The sequence below is a fragment of the Armigeres subalbatus genome, chromosome 3 (genome assembly GCF_024139115.2).
Source record: "Armigeres subalbatus isolate Guangzhou_Male chromosome 3, GZ_Asu_2, whole genome shotgun sequence".
Taxonomy (NCBI): Eukaryota; Metazoa; Arthropoda; class Insecta; order Diptera; family Culicidae; genus Armigeres; species Armigeres subalbatus.
In genome coordinates, this window is record NC_085141.1 from 93,345,899 (window position 1) to 93,373,146 (window position 27,248).

Sequence of the window (27,248 nt, forward strand, 5' to 3'; positions counted from 1 at the left end):
ACCGGATCAATTAGGATCGTAGGTTAGTGTCAATTAGATTTTACGAATTTAATCTTCCTTAACCTGTGCACATCGAATTTTCAAGAATATTTTTGCTCTGCATTGTTCGACATACAACGAACCGCTATTTTAAAAATAGATAACCCTGATCGAAGAGTGGTAGGACAATAGCTGTCGGAAACGTGTCAGCCTTGGGCTGAAAGTCTCCTAAATAAAGATAAAAAAAGCAATAGCTGTTTACTGCCGTCATACACATAGTTGTCCCATGTTTGCTGGAATTCCTATGTACATGGGACAGTTATGCGTATAACGGCAGTTTAGGCGAGGAAAGATACTTCCCGGATTCTCGGTGACTTTGTTAACTTCACATTTTTAAAAATTGTTTGAAATTTCTCTACACAAAATAATCGGAAGCGTAAGACTTATTATTAGTATAATATCAATTTATTTCCAATATTTCCATCATTAGCAAATTTACAAGTTCTTGCGGTCGCAAACATAAAACAACCTCCAAAATGTGCTTAAGTAGTCTACGAATACTCTAGATATATCAAAACTTTACAACCTAACTGTTAATGACTGATGATTGCTTCTTTTCTATCGTTTCACAATTTACTCTTATGATAGCGGGAAAGAAACTCCCCCCAAGCCGGTTCAATTTAAACTGTTTTTTTTTGTTTCTCGCTGAGTAACTGTGATGACATCCCTAGGCCTTAGCACTAGGTAAAGCCCTATACATTACACGGGTTCAACCCTCCCTTGATTTCGGATATGTTTTGAAGGTAGGTATAGGGAAATCTAAACTTACAAGATAAACTGTTAACAAAATTAATGATTAATACCCGAGTATGTGTGTGTGTTTATATGTGTTGGTGTTTCTTTATATATTCATTCTAGTAATGTGGATTAATACAATTCTGTCTGTGATAAAAAGGTGCAGTCGACAATACTTTGTGGGTAGTGCAACATCTGACAGACTAACATCTATGTCGGTCCGCATCGATTGCTAACCAAGAAACTAAAACTGATTCAGGCTAAATTATTAACATTTGTTTAATATATTGTGCTGAATTGAAACACATTTGGCATGTGTCGTTGTTTAACTAACACTGCTTTAAATCGCTTAAAAACAAAACACCATGTTACCTTTGGTCCCGTATTAATAACTTGATTGTTTGAATAAGTGCCTGTGTGTGAATAATGTGACTCAATAATTGTTGCATTTTCACATAAAAAAACAAATAAAATGTGTAATTTTATTGGGTTAACAACAAGGGAAATAAAAAGTACAGTTTTGTTACAGGCAAGTAAAAACGTAAAAAATAAGTAGTTTTTAAAGAAAGTAACAAAAGAATAAATTAATAACAACTAACTACAAAGCAAACGACGCCGGGCCAGGTTTGATCTCTGTTGCTAAGCAACGACCAGCGTCTCAAACAAAAGAAGGATGGTAAAATGGCTCACTGTGATCATTCTTCGGTACGTAATTTATCCTTGTTGAAGTTCCTGATGGCATCCAGCAAAGCGGTACGGGGATCCACTTCCTGTGAAGGAAGTGGTTTCTTAACGATGGCTCCTCTTACTACCGGTGTGGTCAGCTTAGGTGCCACCGGGGGTGGGGGTGGTGGTGCCGCTGTGGTATTCGTGACAGTTTTCGTCTTGACGGTTACCGTCGGGGAATTCTGGACTACTGTTTTTGCCACAGGTTCTGGGTTTGGTTGAGCAAGAATCTTATCTTTAAGACCTGTCCGGCGTAGCGTGTTCTGTCCGAAGGGCAGTGATGCGGTTTCCGGCACCGGCTTATCTATCCTAGCGGGAGTTGTTCTCAAAATGGCGGTTGAGATATTCGACGACTCAATCATAGACACAGGACGTGTTAGCGCGGGGGTTTCTTTTTCATCCATCGTTTTGAACCCTTTAACGACAGGTTGCATTTTATTAAATCCCATACTGAGCCTATTGATAGTGGCTGAAGAGTTTACCGGCGTACGCGAATATGTATCATAGAAGTATGGTTTATCCAAGGGTTTTTGAGCTACTGGGGGTGGAACAACGTTTTTCTTGTACTCAACCGCTCGTACGATTGGTAAACGATCGGTGTTCGATAATGATACCGATTCGGGTCGATTCGCATCGTGTGGAAGTGACTGCGATTCTCCGTTGTTCAATGGCACATGTTCACGCGAATCGGACTGGTCTACATCATCCACTTTCTCCAATGTTGGAGCTGGAGTAGAGTTCAGATTCACCTTTGTGGTATTATTTACATTTCTGTAACCTCGAGGCAGAGTGGAACTACCACCAAATCGGTAATCTCGATCAGACTTGATCGAAACGTCGATCTTTGGTCGTTCGCTCCAGGTTGTGAAGTTAATGGTTGGTGGGCCTTGATACGTCCACCGTTTATTGGCCGAAGGTTCATTTTTTTCTGCGTTCACAGTAACGCTGACCCCACTACTGGTTACCGTTGTGCTGGTGGTAGTGATATTAACTACCGTAGTTTGTGGTTGCTTAGCGATCGCCACCGACAGCTGTCTATTTTGTAGTTTCTCATCATCACTCTTTGACTCATTTGAAACATCTATTACCCTCTCGTTCACGGATTTATCACTTTCTAATACCTTCTTGCTCACAAACACATCAGCTTTAATCTCCTTTACAGAATCGACCTTCTCGATAATCATCGGCTTCTCTTCAATAACTTCTTCTATGACTTTCTTATTCTCTACTTCCGCGATTTTTTGCTCAACCATACTCTCATGTCTAACCAGATTGCTTTTAACTACTTCGCTTCTAAACTGAATTAAAGTCGAAATATCTGTGAAACTATTTCGCTTGATTGCCGCCATGGGTATAACCTCTTCTACTTCTTTCTTTTCCACCGCTAAATTGTTCTTGGAACTATTTAGTATGTTTTTGATTACCTCCAGACTTTGAAGAGACGGTGAATCGCAGATGCTTACCTCGCTGGTAGACTTCCTTCGGTTGCTCGCTGCAAAGCGATTCTCAAACTTCTGCGCCCCGATCAGCGAAATGTACGACGTACTTCGGGGCGTCAATTTTAATCCGTTGGCGCTGCTCAACGATTGTATGTAGTCCGACCGAGTGGAGTGGAAACTATCGGAACGGTTAATAACCTTTGGCGACTTGTTCAGCACAGTCAAACTACGCCGCTTGACAGGTCCTTGTTGATTTTTGTTGCCCATGCGAATGTTGAACTCATCCTCATCGCTGCGAATAATCGAATCAGCGGAAATTTTGCGCCTTATGATGACGTTATTCTCTTCCTCGCTATCATCCGATTTTTGCGATACTGGCGCTGAAATAGTCTGCAAAATACCAACATTTTGTTAGTCATCATTTTAAGTATGACACTTAGAAGAAAAACTTACCTTCTGGTCCTTTTTATTGGCTGCTTCATTGGGATCATCGATCATCTTTACATTATTTCCAGGTACCTTGGCGCTATTGAAGCTATTTGTATTCAATCCAGAATTATCCTCCGTCTCCATTGCCATCTTTCCATTCAACATTCCTTTTGGTACAGTGTCGTCCTTGACGACCTGACGCATCTCACTGATCATCTCGCTTTTAGTAGTCTCTACCGTCAATTTATTATCCGAGCGCTTCTTAACGCTATCAATGCTACCTCTCTTGACAACCATCGTGTAGTCATCCACCACCGTCTCTTCGTTTAATTTGGCACACTTCATAATATCACTTTCGTTCACCTGATCCTCCTCCGCCTCCGTCACCTGTCGTTGAACTACAACTCCTTCGATAGACTCCTTCAAATTCTGCAGTTCACTCTCCTTCAGCTGTTCTGTTCGCTTCTCCAACGTTTGTAGCATAGTCTCCCGTAGCTCACTCCCCCCACGGTACCCGTCCTCAATATCCGAGTTAATCATTATCTCTCCGGTAGAGACACTACTGTTACCACCTTCGCTCTCCACCAGCGTTACCGTCGGGGAAGAACACTTTTCTTCCATTCCCGCCAGACTTTCATCCATCAACACCTTCTCTCGGATGATTGGCCTAATCAGTTCCGTCTGGTCGGAGAGAATCGTCATACGATCCGTCACAATAGTCGTATTGTCTACGAATGTCGACTGCAGATCAAAGAACCTCTGCTTTTCATCGTACTCGCCCGACTTGATGGACGAATCGGCGAATTTGGGCGGTGCCGGCAGCGTATAGGTCCACTGTTCCTCCTCGTCCGGACTAGGCGATCGCATCGTATCCTTCTTGTCCGGGATGCGTAACTCCTGACCGGACTCGATATTGTAGATTTTAATGCCTTCTTCGGAGCTGTTGTCGCCGTTGGAGAGACGCCGGTCAACGGGCTCTTCATTTGAGTCCCGATTGGCGCTAGGACTCGACGGTACGATGTGCACCTTCGAAACGATTGGGGTGGAGGGTTTGGAATGCCCATTTGAGGTGGGGGAAGATTCGTTGACGATCGTTATGGATACGGACGACGCCCCGTTGGCAGGTTTGCGTTCGGCTTCCGGGGTTAGGGAGGAAGGCGGGTCAGTAGAGATGAGCGAAGATTGTTCGACGTTCAGCATCACTTTGGATACGTTGGGAGTTTGAAGCGACGGTGTAGTGGCGGGAATGGCATCGAAAGTAGTTTGTGGTTGGTGTGTGCTGTTGACAGCGTTCAGCTTATTGACAGTTTCTGGAAGGATAGACGAGATTTAAAAACAGATGTTTTATATCGATCGGTTTTGGCGATACCAGAAAAGCGAATATCAATATCAGGGAAATGGGATAGATGGATTTCGGTGGATAAGACAGAACAGGCTATCACACAAGCTGACAGTAGAACGGCTGTTTTCTAAGAATTACTGAATAAAACATAAGGTAATTACGAAAGGCTGAAAATCCTAAACAACAAACAAGTTTAGATATAAGGAGTCTCATTGCTCCCATCCTTCTATTCTCCAATTCTTCCATTTTTCCAATGGAATGGAAATTCACAGTCGTTCTGGCCTTCCGCACCCTAATATAGTTAAAAAATCCTACGATTCTCCCCATTCTCCCATATTCACATTCTTCTTCTTCTTCTTCAGCACTTCCATTCTCCCATCCTTCCATTTTCCATTCTATTCATCCTCGCATTTCCCAATCCTTATATTCTTCCATTCGTCCATTCTTCCATCCATCCATTCTCCCATTCCTCCATTCTTCCAGTCTTCCATTTTTACATTCCTTTATTCATCCATTTCTCCTGCTTCACATTTTTCCATTCATCCATTCTTCCTTTTTTCACTCTCCCATCCTTCAATCTTACCATACTTCGATTCTTCGATTCACCCATCATCCCATTTTTCAAATCTTCAGTTCATCCAACCTTCTATTCTTCCATTCTCCATTGTTTCATTCTGCCATGCTTCGACTTTTCCATTTTTCAATTTTTCCATGTTTCCATTCTTTCATTCTTCCATGTTTCCAGCTTCTATTCTTTCACAAGTACGTATCGTTTTTAAGAGAAATGGGGGAGGTGGGCGGTCTTTTTCGATTCTCCCATCCTTCCATTTTCTTCATTACAAGTTCTCCCATTTTTCCATTCTTCGATACTCCCAACCTTCCATTCTTCAATTTTTTCAACCTTCAATTTTTCCATTAATGCATTCGTCCATTTTTTTGTTTTCCCTTCTTTACATTCCACAATTCTTCCATCCTATAATACTTCCATTATTTTATATTCCCATTCTTCTATTCTTCCAATCTTCCATCCATCTTTTCTTCCATTCACCTATTCTTTCATTTTTACATTCTTTCATTTAGCCATTCTTCCATCCTCCTATTTAAACATTCCTCCTTATTTCCGTTCTTTCATTCTTTCAATTTGCGATGTTTCCATAGTTCCTTTGTCCTTTTCCCTCTCTTTCGTTATTCCATTCTTCCATTTGTTCATTTTTTCTTCTTTCATTCTCCCATTCTTCCATTTTTACATGCTACCAAACCTAAATTAATATATTATTTTATTCTCATATTCTTCCATTCTTCCACGTTTCCATTCTTTCATTCATACATTCTTACATTCTTCCACTCTTCTATCTTTACATTTCCTCATTCCTATATTCTTCCATATTTCCATCATTCTTTTCTTCTATGCTTTCCATTTTCCTTTACTTCCATTTCTTTAATCCTCCATTCGTCCATTCTTTCAATCATCCGTTTTTTTATATTCCGTTCTTCCATCTACAGTACTTCTTTTCTCCCATTTTTCCATCCTCACATTCCTTCATCCTTCCATTCTTCCATTTCTTTCAGTTTTCCATTTTCCATTGTTTCATTCTTCCTTTCTCTCATTTTTCCATTTTCCATAAATTCATTCTTTCATCCTTTTATACTTCCATTCTTCGGTTCTCGCATTTTTCCACTTTTCCATTCTTCTATTCGTCCATCCTTCCATTCTTTGATTCTTCAAGTTTTTCATATTTTTAATTTTCATTCCTTCATTCTTCAATTTTTCTATTTTCCTATTATCCTTTTCTTCTATTCTCCCCATCCACCATTTTTTTTTTAATTTTTCGATGCTTTCATTCTCCATTTTTTCATTATTCCATTTTTTTCATGATTAAAATCTTTTCAATCATCCATTTTTCCATTCTTCCATGTTTATTTTTTATTTTTTTTACCATTAATCCATTCTTCCATCCTTTTTATTCCTTTTTCCCTTAGCTATTTTTAAAATCTTTCACTCATCCATTCTTCAATTTTTCAATTCCTACATTCTGCGGTTTTTTCAATTTTCATCCTCCCATCCATTATTCTCTCATTCTTCCATTCTCTCATCCTTCCTTTTCCATTCTTCCAATCTTTCACTCTTCCATTCTACCATTTCTCCATTCTTCCATTCATCCATTCTCCATTCTCCAGTTTTATATTCTTCCTTTCTTTTTATTCAATTCATCAATCTTCCCTTATGCCATTCCAATTTTCCTTTCTTCCATCTTCGATCTTCCGTCCTTTCATCCTCCTATTTTACAGTTCTTTCTTTCACTCATCCTTTTATTTTTCTAATTTTCCTTTCTCTCATCCTTCTCTTCTTCCATTCTTCCATTTTTCAATTAATCTATTCTTCCATGTTTTCATTCTTTCTTTCGTTCATGCTTCCATTCTCCATTCCTTCAATATTTCATTTCTCAATACTTCCGTTCTTCCATTCTTTTATACTATTCCATTGTCCTATCCTTCCAGCCTCCCATTTTTCATCCTTCCATTCCATCATCCTTTTGTTCTTCCATTTAATTATTTTACCATTTTTCCATTCTTCCAATTTTCAATTCTGCCATTTTTCCATTTTTTTCATTTTCCCATTCATTCATTTTTCCATTCATCCTTTCTTCCAATCGTCCATTATTTCATTCTTCCATTCTTCCATCCTTCTATTCATTTATTCCTCCATTCTGATATACCTTCATTTCCCATTATTCCATCCTTCTAGTCTTTCATTCTTCCATTCCCTTATTCTTCCATTCGTTAATTCTTTCATTATTCCATTCTTAATTTTTTTTTTACAATTTTTTCATTGTTTTATTCACCCATTCTTCCATTTTACATGCTTCCAAACTTAAATTAATCAATTCGTTTAGTCTTATATTCTTCCATTTTTCTAGTATTCCATTCTTTCATTCTTCCATTCTCTCATCTTTCCATTCTCTTACTCCTCAAGATTTCCATCTTTCCATCCTTCTTTCCTTCTATGCCTTTCATTTTGCTATTATTCAATTTTTTATTCCTCCATTCGTCCATTTTTTCAATCGTCCATTTTTTCTTATATTCCATGCGTTCATCTTCCATCTTCCTTCTTCAGTACTTCTTTTCTCCCATTTTCCATCCTTACATTTTTTCATCCTTCCATTCTTCAATTTCTTCAAGTTTTCCATTTTCCGTTACATCATTCTTCCATTTTCTCATTTTTTTTATTTTTCATTCATTCAAATTTCCATCATTCTATACTTCCATTCTTCGGTTCTTTCCACTTTTCCATTCTTCTATTCGTCCATTCTTCGATTATTCAAGTTTTTCATTTTTTTATTTTTCATTCTTTTCTTCTTCCATTCTTCTATTATCTTTTTCTTCTAATCTCCCATTCTACCATTTTTTTTATTTTTCAATACTTACATATTTTCATTCTCCATTCTTTCAATCTTCCATTCTTTCTTGATTAAATTCTTTTCAATAATTCATTTTTACATTTTCCCATTCCTCCATTATTCCATTCATCAAATCTCAATTCTCCATTTTTCCATTCTCCTAATGTCCCATCATCTCATTCTTTTATTTTTCCATTAATCCATTCTTCCATCCTTTTTTATTCCTTCTTCTCTAGCCATTCTTAAAATCTTTCACTAATCCATTTTTTAATTTTTTCAATTCCTTCTGTCTTCCGTTTTTCCAATTTTCATCCTCCCATTCTACAGTTCTTCAATTTTCCCATCTTTTTATTCTCCTATTTTTTCATTCTCATATTTTTTCATTCTCCATCCTTCTAATCTTCCATTTATCCATTTTCTTAGTATTTCATTTTCCCATTTTCTATTAATTCATTCAAATTTTCTATTCCCCCATTGTGTTGAACCTAATCTGTAGATTAAAAAACACCTTAATAAAGATTTAAAAAACTATTCCCCCATTCTTCCATTCTCTCATCCTTCCTTTTTCCATTCTTCCAATCTTTCACTCCTTCATTTTATCGTTTCTCCATTTTTCCAATCATCCATTCTCTTTTTCATATTCTTCCATCCTTTTTTATTCAATTCATCAGTATTCCCTTCTGCCATTAAAATTTTTCTTTCTTACAGTTTTCCATTCCTTAATTTTTTTGTTTTTCCATACTTTCATCCTCCCATTTTACAGTTCTTTCTTTCATCCATGTTTCCATTTTTCCTTTCGTCCATTCTTCCATTATTTTATTCTTCCATTCACCCACTCCTCCATTCTTCCATTCTCCATTCCTTCATTCTACCGTTCTTCTAATCTTTCGTCCTCTTCCATTCTCCTATCCTTCCACTCTCCCATTTTACATCCTTGCATTTCATCATCCTTATATTCTACAATTTGATTATTTTATCATTCTTTCATTTTCCCATTTATTCATTTTTTGATTAATCTTTTCTTCCATTCGTCCATTATTTCATTCTTCCATCCTTCTATTGATCCTTCATTTTTCCAGTTTTCCATTCTTCCATACTTCCATCCGTCTATCCTACTATTCTTCCGTTCTTCAATACTCCCATCTTTTCATTCTTCTGTTTTTTCTTTTCTTCCTTTTTTTCTTCCATGTTTTTTTATTCAATTATTACATTCTTCTATCCTTCTATCCTTTCATACTTCCATTCTTCGATTTTTTCATCCTCCTCATTCTCCAATCCTCTATTCCTCCATGTTTCCATTCTTTCTTTCATTTTTCCATCCTTCCATTCTTCTATTTAATCATTCTGCTAATCTTGCTTTCTTCATTCTCCAGTCTCCATTTTTACTTCTGACTTCTAATTTCCTACTTCTCATTCCTTGCTTCTTTCCTCACTTGTCACTCCCATTTCTCACTTGTCACTTCTCACTTAACGCTTCCCAGTTCCCATTTCTCGTTTCTCATTTCTTTACCCTTCATTTTTTATTCTCCTTTATTTATTATTCTTTCTCTATTCTATATTCTTTATTCTCTATTGTTCATTGGTTATTGTTTTTTTTGTTTATTGTTTATTCACTATTCTTCATTGTTCATTCTTTATTCTCTATTTAATTTTTCTTCATTCCCTATTCTTTATTATATTTTCTTTATTTTTAGTTTTTCATTTTTCATTCTGCATTATTTACTCTTTATTTTTCATTATGCATTCTCTATTCTTCTTTCTTTATTCTCTATTCTTAATTCTTAATCCTTCATCCTTCAATCTTTATTCTTCATTCTTGATTTTTGATTCATGTTCCCATTCTTTCTTCTATTTTTCCATTTTCTCATTCTTCCATCTTTCCATCTTTCTTTTCTTCCATTTTATCATTCTTCAATACTTTCATTCTCCATTCTCTAGTCTGCATTTTAACTTCTTACTTCTCCTTTCTTAATTCTCACTTCTTGCTTACTTCCTCACTTGTCACTCCCACCCGTCACTTCTCGCTTCCCAGTTCCCATTTCTCCATTCTTTATTCTTCCTTCTCTATTCTTTATTCTCTTTTCTCTATTTTATATTCTCTATTATTCATTAGTTATTGTTTGTTGTTTATTCTCTATTTTTTTATTGTTTATTCTTTATTATTTATTTTTCATTCTCTATTTATTTTTTCTTCATTCTTTATTTTCAGCTTTTCATTTTTCATTCTTCTTTCTTCATTTTGCATTATTTACTCTTTATTCTTCATTCTTCTTCCTTCATTCTCTATTCTTAATTCTTCATTCACCAATCTGTATTTTTCATTCTTGATTCTACATTTTTCCTTCTTCGTTCTTCATTCTTCATTCTTTATTCGTTTTCGGTTATATGTTATTCCTTAATTTTTTCTTTATGCTTCATTCTTGATGTTGTATATTTTATGTAACACAATTTCAGCCTTTCGATATTTTATCCTTACCATGACAACCTTTCGGGAATTCAGGCAACCTTACAATCAACACGTAACAATTAACAAATTAAAATAATGCACGTTCTCTCCTGGTGCCCTGAGAGAGACGGCTAGGTGGTGCCCACTACGGGAAATGACGAGGTTTCATATGAGATTTTGGTCCAACAGCCAAATCCCGCAGATATATTTTTATTGCGCATCGCGCTTTTCGTCTACAGCGATTAGTTTGCTGTATTCATAGCTGAGCCTTTGTATAGGATTCTTATCCTATTTGGGCACCCCGAATCAATCAATGCCATTTGGCATCAACGATTCGATGTCTGTGTCTGGAACAAACTTGGGACAAATCACAACTAAATATTTTATTGCCTACTTTCAGGCTTTCCTCTTCAGTCCAGACACAGAATCAACAAATAAAACATACACAAAATAGCACATACAGACTCGATCGAATATTTACAACTATTCGAACAACATAAAACCAACCGTAACACAACCTTATTATCATCAGCTAGTGACGAAGAACCTGACTAGAGGACTAACAGACTAGAACCTTAACCTAAGCCACAAATCTCAAAAAACTAAATCTATTCTAAAACTTCATAAACGGTAGCGAATCCTACCAAAAGTTGTCTGAACGCCAACGAGTCTTGGCAAATTGTCCTATAATCAGATTCTTTACTACACATAACTAACTCTGTTGATCTTACAATTAAATTGGATTACAAATGATTCTCGCGAAAAATCAAATGAATCCCACACTAAACAATCAAATCGATACTTGTCGTAATCTCAAATCTTCATTCATATCATTGTGGGTAATTTAGCTGGGTGCCAGTGTAACAAGCCCCACGATACAATTATTTTCTACAAACATAATGATGCTCAAGCAACATGGAAAATATAACAAATTAAAATAATGCACGTTCTCTCCTGGTGTCCTGAGAGAGACGGCTAGTTGGTGCCCACTACGAGAAATGACGAGGTTTCCTATGAGATTTTGGTCCATCAGCCAAATCCCGCATATTTATTTTTATTGCGTATTGCGCTTTTTGTCTACAGCAAATAGTTTGCCGTATTCATAGCTGAGCCTTTTGTGTAGGATTCTGATCCTATTTGGGCACCTCGAATCAATTAATGCCACTTGGCATCAACGATTCGATGTCTGTGTCTGGAATGAACTTGGGACAAATCCCAACTGAACATTATATTGCCTACTTTCAGGCTTTCCTCTTGAGTCCAGACACAGAATCAACAAATAAAACATACACAAAATAGCACAAATGATACAGATTTGATCGAATATTTACAACTAAACGAGTACAATAAAACCAACCGTAACAACCTTTTCGATCTAATGACCTCGGCTTAACGAGCCTATTAAGCCGAATAAATTAATGGCTTAAACCAAATAGGATCTGAGATGGTCCGGTTTCACATTTTCCAAACCCGAACTCAGTTTGTTTTTTAAAGCCCATAGTGCAGAATTATAATAATACCGAGCCTGAATAGCCCAAAAATATGTCCCTATGGCAAACTTGAACTTTTTTTTTTTGTGTCTTTATTAAGGAGACTTTCAGCCCGAGGCTGGCTCGTCTCCGGACAAATTTGAACTCATTCTGACATGATTACAGGTAGAGACATCCCCAATCACATTATTGGCATCAAATAAAATTTTAAAGTCCCAAAAATTTTGTAAAAAAGCAAAAAAAAAATATCGAAATAACCTGAACCCGACAATGACCCAAGTTACAATCTCGTACCGCATTGTACCTAGCTTTTCCCATTGACTCACCTATATTTTTCTGTATCTCCGCATCCGTTTCGCTGAAGTTGGAATCTGTCTCGGAAATGATTGTGCCTTCGTCACTTATTGGTGCTGCAGGACGGTTCGGTGCCCTCGGCGATGGCGTCGGAACAATTTTCTGTTCCGCTACCGGAGCAGACGTTTCCTCTCGCTTGGAACCCATCAACGATACACCCCGTGGCGGTGGAGCGGGTGCCGGAGCCTTCGATTTCTTGGCTGTGAATAAACAAAAAAAATAAAGGTTTAGTCACCCGTCCAAATTGGTGTCACCCGAAAACAAAAGGTGAGCCATATCCGAATCGAACCGTTCGAATTGAGTCGCTTCCGAGGGGTTGGGACGATAGATGAGGAATGCGGACCTTCCTGAAAGTCGCGAGGGTCTTTCACCTCCGACGAATTGGACGAAGTGCGGGAATGGTTTACGACGTCCTGGATACTGGTCTCGGTGCCGTTGAGCGATGCCCTCTGCAGGTTATCGTTGTTCTGGATGTTAGGGGGATCCTGGGGTGTGTCGGCTGGTTCCCTAATGATGTACATTGACGTGGGTCGATTTTTGAGGGTGCTGTACGACGTTTTGGTGTTGATCAGGTTGTTCATTTCTTCCACAGTGTCGACATGGTGACCGTTATCGTTTGTTTCCGATTGGCCGTTGTAGTCGTTATTGTTGTTGTTGTTGATAGTATCAACAATCTTTACCTCATCGTTGTAAAGATTAGGCGATGACACGTGAAAGTTCTTCCGAGAATACGGAGGAAGCTGGGGCTCTTTGAAAATGTGATCCTCCTTGTGGATTTCCAGAGGTGCTTTCTCCGGGATAGAGTTTTGACTGGGTGGTCGAGGTGCCATTCTCTTTTTCCGTGTCGGAGCCACGGGCGGGTGATGATTGTTTCCATTCAATCCTCCACGAGAGCTAGAACTCATACCAGAGGAATCCATCGAATTTAAAGAATTTGTTGAACTATAAGGACTAGTGGTTTTGAGCGCAGCTCGGGAGGTTCGACTCAAATCCGACGAGGACACCGAATTTTCTCGAATGTTTTTCTGATGCAGCCGAAAAATGTCGCTGGTGCTCAACCGGTACTCGTTAGTCTGCAAATTCTCCAGCTCTTTCTTCGAAATCAACCGGATTTCGTTAAGTCCAACCTCCCCGATGGTAAGATTTAGATCGAATCCCTGATGAAAGTCTGCCGGGTGCCGGAAAAGATACTTTTGGGGATCCAACAGTTTGTCGTTGCACACCATGTCCATGAGGACGGCCAGGCGTGTTTTGGCACCGATTCGGGCCACGTAGAGCTGATCCCGGGGCAGCAGTATCGTTATGCGGAAGGTCTGCTCGAAGGGGGCGTTGGTCATGGCGGCCAGCGGGATAATCTTGTTGTACTGACTAGTGCTGTCCAGGTTAGTCGTCGACCGGCTGAGGTTTGAGGTGGATTTGGATACTGGGTTTGAGAGAAAAAAGAAATAGTTATAATATTTCATTGGGCTTTTGAAACCGTAATTCATATTACCATCTTTATTCCGTTTGCCGAGCAATCGGTTTAGTGTGGATAAACCATTCATTTTTATGTGTAATGTTTCTTAGCAATTATAGAGCTCTGAATATGAGGGGAATTATCCGTGAATTATCTTCCTTTATTTACATAGTTCGAACGCTCAGTGAATTTCTGGAAAGAGATAGAAATGGAATAAATTAGTAGACATAAATATTATTTCATTGTAAATTAACATGAACCGTCTGTGAAACCAACTTATTGCGAAGAACGTTTAGTAAAATATCATTCGAAAAAATACTCAAAGAAACATGTCGAAGTCGAAATCAATGGAATAAAATCGTGTTAATTTGACACTATTTAATTCAAGTAATTATTTATGAAATTTAAAAAAAATATAATATCATGCTTCTATATTTTCCTATTTAATACTTCGATCCTCCGACTTCTTTCATTCAGAAGCTATGTGGTTATATTTGCATCTGGATTTTCAATCTGCCAAGCATATTAAAATATTTTCAGAAATCATTAAATATTTTGATGAATTATTAGAACATAAAAAGGCACATATTAACTTATTTTTTTAGTGATGATCCTTAGGGACAAACTTCCATGAAAATTTAAGAATTGGATTCACATGAATTCTCATAACTTCCTATCTTTATGGTTCTCGGCACATGGAATTCCGTGTGAGGATTTCTGGAATAATTACATAAAGGAATCTTCATAGACCACCAAAAATGAAAATTTCATAAACTCTCATAGGCTTCTGGGAGTAACAAAGTTTCTTAAGGGTTTCCACGATTATTCCTTGGAAGACTTCATTGCCAAAAAATTCACACAAACAAAGGATTTCGTTTCTTTTTCGGTTATTTCGATCCTTTGGATTTATTAAAACATTCAGTTCAGCCCATGAACAAATCCACAAGTAATCGATGATATCGTGTGATATCGTGACGCTAATACGATGGTACTTTTTACTCTCACCCGAATATTTACGAGAACGGACAGAGTGAATAGAAGCCAGCCATATTCGGCAGGATCTTGCGTGGTAGCCTCGCATCCTACCATACTAGACTAAGGAATGCCGCTCAATGAACCCTCTTACGTCAAATTCACTTCGTTTCTCCAAACCTATGACCGATGCGGACAATCTTACAGCAACACTACCTTATCAGTGCATTTTTTCCTGCAAAGTGATAAACAAGTCACGGCCGCTGCGTCATACGCAATTACTCATCGACACGGACACTATCCAGCAAGTTGCCTATTTCATTGAAACTTAAGAATATTAACGATAAGCTATTGAAAATTTCAATTTTTGCAAAGCCAGCATGACTGCTTCAGCATGCCAAGAACGATTGCTCCGACAATCTGCAAACATTTCTTCCGGCTATTCACAAATGATCCCTCCGGCAATTCTAGAACAAATTCTCTGGCAATACGGTCATCCCCTACACGATTCCTCCGGAAATCTGGGAGCGAATAAAAAGCAATCCGCGAACTATTCCTTCTGCAATTCATGAACGATTCTTCCGGAAATCCGGAAAAGATTCCTCCGGCATTTCACGAACGATTCCTTCATCAATCCGCGAAAGATTCTTGAATTGATTGAACGAATCCTCTGGTAATCCAGGAAGGATTCTTCCGGCAATCCGGGAACGGTTACTCTGGCGATTGATGAATGATTCTTCCTGCAATTCGAGAACGATTTATTCGGTAATACGAGCAGGACTCCTCCAGTAATCTGCCAACTAATTCTCCGGCAATTCACAAACCATTCCGCCGGTATTCCACGGACGATTCCTCCGGAAATTCATGAACTCTTCACCACGAAAGATTCCTCGAAATCCACGAAAGATTCCTCAAGAAATTCACATACGATTACTCCGCAAATTAGGCAAGGGTTCACCCAGAAATCTTAAAACGGTTCTTCCGGCAATTTGGGAAAAAATCCTCCAGCAATCCGCAAACAATTCTTCCTGGTTCGTGGTAATCTGGGAACAATTCTCCCGGATATTTAAACGATTCCTCCGGCAATTTACGAGCTATTCCTCCATCAACTTGTAAACAATTTTTCTGGCAATCCGGGAACGATTCCTTCTGCATTCCGTGAACGGCTTTCCGACAACCCACGAAAGATTCCTCCGGTAACTCCGCAAATCCGGGAACGATTCCACCGGAATTTCACGAACGATTCCTTCGGCAATCCACGAACGATTCCTCTGACAATTTGGGAAAGATTCCGCCGGCAATCTGCGAACGATTTCTTTGCAAATTTACGAACGATCTCTCCGGCAATTTGAGAACGAATCCTCTGGTAATCCCAGATCAATTTTTCCGGCAATTCGCAAACAATTCCACGGACAATCTAGAAGCGATTCCTTCGGCAATCCGGGGACGATTTCTACAGTAATTTACGAACGATTCCTCCTGCAATTAGAGAACGTTTCCTCCAAGAATTCCTCAAACTATTCTTCCGGCAATCCGGAAACAATTCCTCTGGTAATTCACGAATCATTCCTCCGGCAAGCCGCGAATGATTCATCTGGCAATCCGGAAACGAATCCTCTGGTAATTTGAGAACGATTTTTTCGGCATTTTGAGAGCGATTCCTTTGACTATTCAAGAACGATTCCTTCCGCAATCAGCTAACGATTTCTCCGGCAATGAATCGCCTGCTTACATTAGGAGTTAACTTTCTGAAATCAGTATGGCGAAAGGCATCTTAGGTTCGATTTCTAAAAATTATACGCTTTCATCGAAAAAATATTTTTGGTAGTAGCGGACACCTTCCTACATAACCGGTACCAAATAGTTTTTCATTAAAAGTTCCTCATTTTGGGAAAACCCGCGGTAGATGTCTTTCGCCATACAATTTTCTGGCGGTTAACTCATTCTGGCTATTTGCGCATATGCTATAACGCCTGGATGTGGCAGCGGCGGTTAGGAAATCAGCTACTGCACCACAAATCAGTGCTCAATTTTGAGAAATCGAACCTTAGGTGCCTTTCGCCATACTGATTTCAGAAAGTTAACTCCTAGTGTGCTGCTGTAAGCACGCTCAAAGTGGGCGATTCATTCACACATGTTTTTTCGTTATAGACAGCTGTAACGACGCTGATACAAAAGAAATCTAGCAAGTTACGTTGATGCCCCAGCGAAGTGCAAAGATGCAAGAGGATTTCAGAAGATATGAGAAAACTGATGAAGATGTCACAAATAAAAAAAGACATTGCGTTGTGTAGAAGATTTATAAAAACAGATAAAAAATGTGTTCAGATAACATTAAAATTAGCAAAATCTAGATGTGTCACACGCCTTGTGTGGATTCCTAATGAACAGCAAAAAACTTTTTTCCCGAACGAAATCCCGATTTAAAAGTGTAGGGGTGAACATGTTAAGAAATTAAGCTTAAATCATTGAATTTAGTTTGGTAGATTATACGCATATGCCAAATATTTATAAAGTGTGCTTCTTGCAATGAAAATGTTGGATAATAATACATTAATTTAAGATAGTAGATATACCCGATCAGCAGAGACGACCTCGATAACAAAAATTGGTATGAACTAGCCTTGCATAAGAGGTAAAATACCAAAAAATAATAATTATTATTATTTACTCAGACTAAGGCCGAAGTGGCCTGTGCGGTATATAAGAGTCTTCTCCATTCGGCTCGGTCCATGACTACACGTCGCCAACCACGCAGTCTACGGAGGGTCCGCAAGTCATCTTCCACCTGATCGATCCACCTTGCTCGCTGCGCACCTCGCCTTCTTGTGCCTGTCGGATCGTTGTCGAGAACCATTTTCACCGGGTTATTGTCCGACATTCTGGCTACGTGCCCGGCCCACCGCAGTCTTCCGATTTTCGCGGTGTGAACGATGGATGGTTCTCCCAACAGCTGATGCAACTCGTGGTTCATTCGCCTCCTTCACGTACCGTCCGCCATCTGCACCCCACCATAGATGGTACGCAGCACTTTCCTTTCGAAAACTCCGAGTGCGCGTTGGTCCTCTACGAGCATCGTCCAGGTCTCGTGTCCGTAGGGGACTACCGGTCTAATGAGCGTTTTGTAGATTGTCAGTTTGGTACGGCGGCGAACTCTATTCGATCGGAGCGTCTTGCGGAGTCCAAAGTGTGTACGACTTCCAGCCACTATACGTCTCCGAATTTCTCTGCTGGTATCATTTTCGGCAGTCACCAGTGAGCCCAAGTACACAAATTCTTCCACCACCTCGATTTCGTCACCACCGATGCCAACTCGCGGTGGGTGGCTCACATTGTCTTCTCTTGAACCTCTTCCTATCATGTACTTCGTCTTCGACGTGTTGATGACTAGTCCGATCCGCTTGGCTTCCCTCTTCAGTCTGATGAAGGCTTCCTCCATCTTCTCAAAGTTACGTGCCATAATATCTATGTCGTCGGCGAAGCCAAATAGCTGGACGGACTTATTGAAAATTGTACCACTCGTGTTAATCCCTGCTCTTCGTATTACCCCATTCCAAAGCTATGTTGAATAGCAGACACGAAAGACCATCACCTTGCCGTAATCCTCTGTGGGTTTCGAAGGGACTCGAGAATGCCCCTGAAACTCGAACTACGCACATCACCCGATCCATCGTCGCTTTGATCAACCGTGTCAGTTATTCCGGAAATCCGTTTTCGTGCATTAGCTGCCATAGCTGGTCCCGATCGATTGTGTCATGAGCGGCTTTGAAGTCGATGAATAGATAATGTGTGGGCACGTTGTATTCGCGGCATTTCAGCAGTACTTGGCGAATGGCGAACACCTGGTCCGTGGTGGAGCGTTCGCCCATAAAACCCGCCTGGTACTGCCCCACGAACTTTCTTGCAATTGGTGCTAGCCGACGGCATACAATTTGGGAGAGTACATTGTAGGCGGCGTTCAGCAATGTGATTGCGCGGTAGTTGCTACAATCCAGCTTATCGCCCTTTTTGTAGATGGGACACACGACACCTTCCATCCACTCCTGCGGCAAAACTTCCTCCTCCCAAATCTTGGTAATGACCCAGTGCAGCGCTCTAGCCAGTGCTTCACCACCGTGTTTAAATGGCTCTCCTGGTAGTTGATCAACCCCAGGGGCTTTGTTGTTCTTCAGCCGGCCAATCTTCTCCTGGATTTCCTGGAGATCCGGAGCCGGTAGAATTATGTCCTGCGCGCGTTCCCCCAGGTCCATCACCATACCGCCATCTTCGTCTGCCACATCGCCATTCAGGTGCTCTTCGTAGTGCTGCCGCCACCTTTGGATCACCTCACGCTCGTTCGTAAGAAGGTTCCCGTTTATGTCCTTACACATATCAGGCTGTGGCACGTGGCACTTACGTGAACGGTTCAACTTCTCATAGAACTTTTGTGTGTTATTATTGCGGTACAGTTGCTCCGTCTCTTCGCGGTCTCGATCTTCCTGCTGACGCTTTTTCCTCCGGAAAATCGAGTTTTGTCTGTTCCGCGCCTGTTTATATCGTGCCTCGTTCACCCTCGTGCGGTGTTGCAGCAATCTCGCCCATGCTGCATTCTTCTCTTCTACTAACTGCTCACATTCGCCGTCATGCAGCGGTTGCGGTGCTACCAATGGCGGATCGAATATCTCTCCAACCATCTTCAAGAGACGCTGCGCCTAGCTGCTCTTCCGTTGGGAGTGCCACTTCCAGCTGCTGCGCGTATTCTTGGGCTAGTCTACCGTCTTGTAGCCGCTCAATAATGTTAAGTCGCTTCGTCCGACTTCGACGCGTGGTGTACACCGTCGAGAGTTTTGAGCGCAGGCATACTGCAACGAAGTAGTGGTCGGATTCAATATTCGCACTGCGATAAGTGCGGACGTTCGTGATGTCGGAAAAGAATTTACCGTCGATTAGAACGTGGTCGATTTGGTTTTCCGTTTCTTGGTTAGGTGATCTCCATGTGGCCTTGTGGATATTTTTGCGGGGAAAGAAGTTGCTTCGGACTACCATTCTGCGGGAGTCTGCGAAGTGTATGTATCGTTGGCCGTTGTCATTCGATACGGTGTGCAGACTATCCGGTCCGATGACCGGTCTATACATTTCCTCCCTTCCTACTTGCGCGTTCATGTCACCGATGACGATTTTGACGTCCCGCAGTGGGCATCCATCGTATGTCTGCTCCAACTGTGCGTAGAACGCTTCTTTCTCGTCGTCGGGTCTCCCTTCGTGTGGGCAGTGCACGTTGATGATGCTATAGTTGAAGAAACGGCCTTTAATCCTCAGCTTGCACATCCTTGCGTTGATTGGCTGCCACCCAATCACGCGTTGGCGCATCTTACTCAGCACTATGAAGCCGGTTCCCAGCTCGTTGGTGGTGCCACAGCTTTGGTAGAAGGTAGCCGCCCGATGCCCGCTTTTCCACACTTTCTGTCCTGTCCAGCAAATCTCCTGCAGCGCCACGACGTCGAAGTTGCGGGGATGTAATTCATCGTAGATCATCCTGTCGCAACCTGCGAAACCTAGCGACTTGCAGTTCCATGTTCCAAGCTTCCAATCGTGATCCTTTATTCGTCGCCTAGGTCTTTGCCGATTATATCGAGTCGCATTATTTCTTATTAGGGTGGCTCAAATTAGTATGGGAAAAACTTTTTTTCAATTTTTTTGATGGGCCGCCCTCTTATTCGGTTCTATTTGATGCCTTGATGCTCTGGACAAAATTTCAGCCAAATCGGTCAACGTTTGGGCGGTGCTAAACTCGTTAGAAGTTTATTTGCAAAAATGTATGCAGAAACATCCAAAAACAGTGAATTGCAGTTGGACGGCACAACTTACGATGAAGAACTATGATACTCTTTCAGATGTTGAAGAATTTAATACAGAATGTTATGCAGAAAACCGCGAGAAGATTAAAGTTTGCCCGGCTAAGTTATTAGCATTTCTCCGAAGTGGGGTTTGAGCAAATTTCGTTTCTTTTGCCTTTGAAAAGAAATAAATTCACCCCTACAACACTCCAGTAAAATGTTAATATCTTTGCCCAATAAACTCTAATCTTCTCGCGGTTTTCTGCAAAACATTCTGTATTTAATTCTACAAGAACTGAATGAGTATCGTGGTTCTTGATCGTAAATATTGCCGTCCAACTGCAAATCACTGTTTTTGGATGTTTCTGCATACATTGTTCCATATCAATTTCCAACGAGTTTAGCACCGCCCAAACGTTGACCGATTTGGCTAAAATTTTGTCTAGAGCATCAGGGCATCAAATAAAACCGAATAAGAGGGCGGCCCATCAAAAAATTTGTAAAAGTGTTTTTTGAGCCACCCTATTTCTTATATTGTTCGTAATTATTGGTTTTTCAGGCGGCTTATTGGGCCTGCGCAAACCACCTATCTCGCCGGAGGGCCGTCGTGTCAGGGCTGTTTAGCGTCCCACCTAACACCAGGAATTGGGCTTGTGCGCTTTGAGCGGCACACGGTCGCTTTGGCGGAGCCTACTTGAGGATACATGCAGCTTTTTATAGATGTTTAACAGGGCCCACTGTCAAACCCCACCACATCCTAGGCAGGCGCCACAACTCGCAGATGGCCTGGGGAGGGATCGTCAAGCCCTTGGATATAGTCCCTGCTGCCCTAAAAATAATACCTAAAATTAATATGTAAAATACTTTGGGTTTAACATGCTTAGGTTTTTCAATACCAAACGAATAATAATGTGTGATGCGTTTGTTATTGTAATAACAGAGTATGTTATGCTTGAAGTATTGTGCATATTATTTTTTTGTATTTAAGAGGTAAAATACAAAAAAAATAATACCAAAAAATAATATGCACAATACTACATACTACAGGCTAGTTTATAACAGAGTAATAGTATCAATAACATAATGAGGTATTATTGACGTAATTTTCCTTGCTCGGGTATTGTTAACTGACAATGGTTTTCCTGAAAAAGCATGTGTATGTATGAAAATCACATAAGGGGCCGTACACATATTACGTAAGCACTTATGGGGGGGGCGTCATTTTCTTACGCACCATATAAATAAAAAATCATTTGTATGAAAAAAATCTAACATGGGAGGAGGGGGGTCAAAAAATCCAGAAAAAATACGTAATATGTGTACGACCCCTAACAATGGCATTGGTTACAATAAAACTCGTGTATTTGCATTTCCTAATGAATGCTTGATGTTACCGACGGTACACAACACAAATTTATATAAATTTAATGTTGATGAAACAATGTATGCACTTCATATGATCCATATAACAGCCACAAGAACGGGTCCGTTTTACCCACTTCTTAGAAAGATCTTAAAAATTTAAGTGTTAGATAAATTACCCATTTATTAGTATATCTGAAACTCGATTTGTGCATATGCACATGTGAAAGATTTGGTCCGAAAAAAATATATTGGAGGTAACCACTTCCTTCGTTGGGGTTTGATCCCACGACCGCAGTATGCTAGACAGGTGCATTCTCTACTAGCTTAGTTTGAGCTTAACTTGGTTGACTGTACCCAGCGTAGTTGCTAGTCGTGATTGGCCGAGAAACAACAAATAATGCACAGCTCACCAATTGAATAGTTTTCTCGGGACTAGAAAGCTATTCTTACTGTACATGCTTCGGAGTTTCTTTAATTCAAGACCAATAACGATACCGGCCACGTCCTCACAGTCAATTAGGATAAGGGGAGGAAAATTAGTTCGACACTTACTGCTACAAGAGACCAAGGAATCCTCTGCATCTCCATGAGCGCACTGGAAAGGATTAGTATTAGTTGGGAAGGAAATATATTGGAAATCGCCTTGGAAAGCGACCAATTATTTCATTGGAACGACTCAATATTCATGATGATACAAAAACGGAAAAGCAACACGTGTCTTAGGTATTTTCTCGAAGACTGATTCGATATCTCAACTACTTCGCGACGACTAAAACACGCACCGCATAACGCTTGCTCGATAGCTACTCCGACGAAAAAAAAACACGCACTGAGCTGATTAACTTTATTACCGGCCGCGCAATGCCGCTAGACAGGTGCATTCTCTACTAAGCTTCAAAGGATCTCCGTCATCCTCCGAGGCTCAGCGGGTACTGATAAAACCAAATTACCAACCGGACCACATGAGCGAAGGGAGAGGTCGCCATTCGAGTTCAGTTCATTCAAAGTTAATTGCCTATATTCTGATAGGGTTAAGGCAGGCATTTCCGTCTTTTCGTCATAGAAAACCAATATACGTTCCAAATCGTAAACTCAGGAGAAACGTTCTGCTATAGTGGAGTTCTTGCAAATGGACGTTGCTTTCGTTGATTATAGCCCATGCGACGATGGACGAAAATACTTGCCGTGTCCTAATTAGCTAAAATTAGCTAATACCTACACCCAACCGGCGGATGCTAGATTTTCTAACAATTCTGTATAAGAATCTACCAAAACCTGTATAAGAACTAGGCATATGCGAAATTGTTAGATTCTTATACAAGTATTGTATAAGAATCTAACAATTTTGTAAGCTTTTCTAACAATATTTGTTTGAGAGCTTACATTTTTTGTATAAGAATCTAACAATTTCGCATATGCCCAGTTTTTATACAGGTTTTGGTAGATTCTTATACAGAATTGTCAGAAAATCTAACAACCGCCGGTTGGGTGTAACAGCGTCATTAAAATCGTATTTCACTAACTTTCACAACACTTTTTTACATGAGTTTTCACTACGCACTAAGGGGCCGTACACATATATTACGTAAGCATTTATGGGGGGAGGGGGGGTCTGTCAATATCTTACGCGCCATATAAATAAAAAATCTTTTGTATGGAAAAAATCTTATATGGGGGGAGGGGGGTCGAAAAACCCAGAAAAATTGCTTACGTAATAAGTGTACGGTCCCTAAGCAAAAGCAATATCTATTGCTGAACTGAAAAATTATTAAAAAAATAGCTTCCAAAATGCGTAAAAAATTTAATAGATTTTTTTTTCTTCGTCGTCTTGTTTATGGATGAAGAAATTGTCAAACTGACGATTTGGATTGAAATAATCTTATGTTACACACATGATAAAACATCATTCAGTTGATTGGTGTAATAAAAATAAAGCCTTCCAATTACGTTTTTCTCGTCCGAGCTCGTCATACCGAAATTTTAATTTTTCCGGAACTTTGAAAAAGATGAAAGGTAGAAACTTAAGGGGAAGCTCAGTGGCGCGGCCGATAAAATGCACCTTGGCGCGCTTCCCGATTTTTTAGAATTTTTAGGAAAGGAATTTCAAAATTCTAAACAAATCACCTTCTTTGTTAGATCCTAAGGCTAATTTACGTTGAAAAATATTTTCGATATATGAAAATTTGGGAAAACTGGACTCTCGACAAAATGGAAATTTTGACCGAAAAAAGTATCCCCGGACCGACTAGTTTTATGTTTGCACAACATTCTCGGCCAGATATACCAAATTTCCCGATGAAATTTTATATCCGTTGCATTCTGCTACTCACAACGATTCGATTGGTATATAAATTTTACCATATTCCATGGAAAATGTCGAAATTAGAACCATTTTCCTGAAAGATTGTTGAAAATTTTCATCTCTCACCGCTGATAAACGATGATCGCGCGATGGCGAACACAAAGCCACGCATAGAACAAAAAGATCTAAAATATTACAAAAGATTTGCCTTGCCTCTATATCAGCGAGAGCTGACAGAGCATTAGATCGCCTACCCGGAAGCATAGTGCGTCTCGAATCAAAAAAGAGTTGTGTAAAATATTGCACCAAGCGGTGATGTGGAGGTGATATGCGCAATGAGGCTTCAGGGCGTGTTCTGTTAGCGATAATGTATTTTTTATTTTGAGTAGTACAATGTCTTTGACCAAATCTGCAGAGGACAAAGACAACACTGGAATAAATTTTATATCTACCAAGTATAATGAAGTATTTTTTGTGTGAGCGGTTATTTGTAAATTCCAGAAGCAAAACAGAAATCATGTTAACATATTATCATTTTTATACAGAAAATTGACAACTTATAAATTTTTATCCCATTATCATGAACCGATTATTTTAGAAGCGCGACAGGCAATTATTGTACATACTGTTGTTTTGCCGTTCCGGAAATTTGCATGTTGCGAGATGAGTTTATCATAGCATTTGGAAGAAAGTGCAATGTTGTTGTCATTGGCAATGTTTCAGTTTCTCATTTGCTGATGCTCTGCAAATGAATCATGAATCTGACTCAGTCACTCATGTGTCTTGAGATACAGAAGCCCAACGTAAAAGATTTCCATCCTTTTCGGCTGCTCGCTCTACCCTTGATCTGGGCCTAAGTCAGATTCCTGTAGACTTCCATCATTTCTTTATCGAGGCTTCGTCGCTACGAGCCTCTGGATCTGCCTCTGCTGCAATATCTTGCTGAATTCCAGTTCACAACCTGATTTCAGATTTCGTCTCCGCTTTTTCGTAATGTGTGGCCAACCCACCTCCATTTCCCAACAAAAAATTTTAGCTGAACAAAGCTAGTTTTTTAGCTGAGGAAGACTATTTTTGGTCATATAAGCGCTTTACTCACCTCCAATGTTTGTTGGGTTACGCTCTAGAATTTCTGTTGATATTGGTTTTTGAAAGCATTGTCGATGAAGGTCCGAATTCTAAAACGTAGACATCGGTTGAGGAATACTTGAAATTTATGTGTGGTGAAATTTAGTGCATTGGCTAATATCTTCTTGATCTGTACTCCTTTGTCAAATGGTTCCGCCACCCGACGCCTCCTGTCTGGCAAGATATTGAAAGTTTTCGATCTCCTCTACTGCTTGCCCGGTTTCTGTAAAGTTGGAGGGGTTGTTGATTTTGATTTTGTTGACTTTGATTGTGAGACCTGCTGTAAACAAGCATTCGGACAGGTCGTTCTGCTTCTCTGCATACCAGAGCAGCGTTGCGCTAGTAGAGTAACATCATCCGGTGCTTCATAGTAAGAGGATGTCAGAGCATCCCACGGTTCGGTACACGGTCAATTACACCCACTATAATCTCGTCGACAACGATGAGGATGATTGGCGGAGATGGTATACACACATCATTGCCTCACTCCAGCGACTACCCGATTTGGGGTTGACAGGGCTCCGTTATTAGGGAATAATTCTCAGCCGAGACCGAGATAGGTTTTACTTACACGAGAGACCAAGCCTTGAAAAAGTCGGAACGTTTTTTCCAAATCGCTGTATCTAAGCCGTTAGTAAACCGATTTGAATAATTTCGGGAGTCATAAATTTTCTCGCCCACCAAGATTTGTCTGAGACGTTGAGACCTTCCGATCAGATCAAAAATGACCTCTTGATTCCTCAAAACATCAAAGCAAGTCCTAATTTTCATGCAAATTGCATGGTAGGTGTTCACAAGGTCTTCAACTCGATGTTTATGTTGATATACGGGAAATGACGGTTTCGGAAGGTTTTGTTCTATTATTGTCAGGGGGGTTTTGTTGACCAAATTTTATGGAATTTGGCCAAAAAAGTCTTTGATATGCAAAGAATGTTTAGGCCAAATTAGAAAATAGAAAACCCCTGACAATAATAGAAAAAAAACATGCCGAAGCCGACATTTTCCCTATGTAAGATATTTTAGAATCCGTATGATTTTTAAAGTTGTTTTCGTCTACAAATTTGTTCAAGAGGTCAAAACGAAGCTGTCGCAGATCATATTATTTTGGAAGTCATCCGCTTGGCAGAGCTAGTTTTTATGTCAATACTCGCTGGGTTGGATATTGTGGAATCCGTGAGATTTAGAAAGTTGCCGTCTTCTACAAATTTGATCAAGAGGTCAAAACGAAGCTATTGCAAATCATATTATTTCATAGCTCATCCACTTGGTGGCGCCAGTGTATATGGGAATAAGCGTTTGGTTGGATATTGTGGAATCCCTAAGAATTAGAAAGTTGCCATTTTCTACAAATTTGTTCTGGAGGAAAAAAAGAAACTGTTGCAGATCATATTATTTTGGAACTCATCCGCTTGGCGGCAGAGCTTTAAATAATCGAATATTTTTGGTGAAGCTCATCGGCCTTCTTTGTCACCCTCACTTCGTAACATATTCATATTCGGCTGAACACTCACAATTTCCGATCGAATATAAGTCAGTGAGTATTTATTTAGATTTCGTAAATTAATCAATTACTGTAAAATATGATGTAGGACCGGATTTAGCCGGAAGGGGGCCCCGGGGCCGACGGTATGTGGGGCCCCAAAATGTACAAAAAGGTTGGTTCTGGTACATAAGATTTGTGGGGCCCAAATACGGCCCCTGCCCCCCATAAATCCGGCCCTGGATGTTTAAAACAATAATCTACTTAGATCTGACCCCGGAGTTTAACTGAGGGACATTTTGCACTGAAAGTAAATATAAACAAGGCTAAT

General features: G+C 39.9%; 1 protein-coding gene across 5 annotated transcripts in view; it reads right to left on the reverse strand.

Annotated features, from left to right (window-relative positions):
* Positions 1–422: 422 nt before the first annotated feature.
* Positions 423–27,248, reverse strand: part of LOC134226505 (uncharacterized) — a 382,276-nt gene continuing 355,450 nt past the window's right edge. For 4 of the 5 annotated variants that reach the window (XM_062707323.1, XM_062707324.1, XM_062707325.1 and 1 more), the window contains 5 exons: positions 13,891–14,046; positions 12,688–13,821; positions 12,371–12,598; positions 3,393–4,678; positions 423–3,329 (listed from right to left, as the gene is read on the reverse strand). In XM_062707323.1, the coding sequence (XP_062563307.1) occupies positions 1,470–3,329; positions 3,393–4,678; positions 12,371–12,598; positions 12,688–13,821; positions 13,891–13,942 (4,560 nt within the window). In that variant the 5' untranslated portion in view covers positions 13,943–14,046 and the 3' untranslated portion in view covers positions 423–1,469. The remainder of the gene's footprint in view (positions 3,330–3,392; positions 4,679–12,370; positions 12,599–12,687; positions 13,822–13,890; positions 14,047–27,248) is intronic. The other variant, XM_062707327.1, reaches the window with a different exon arrangement.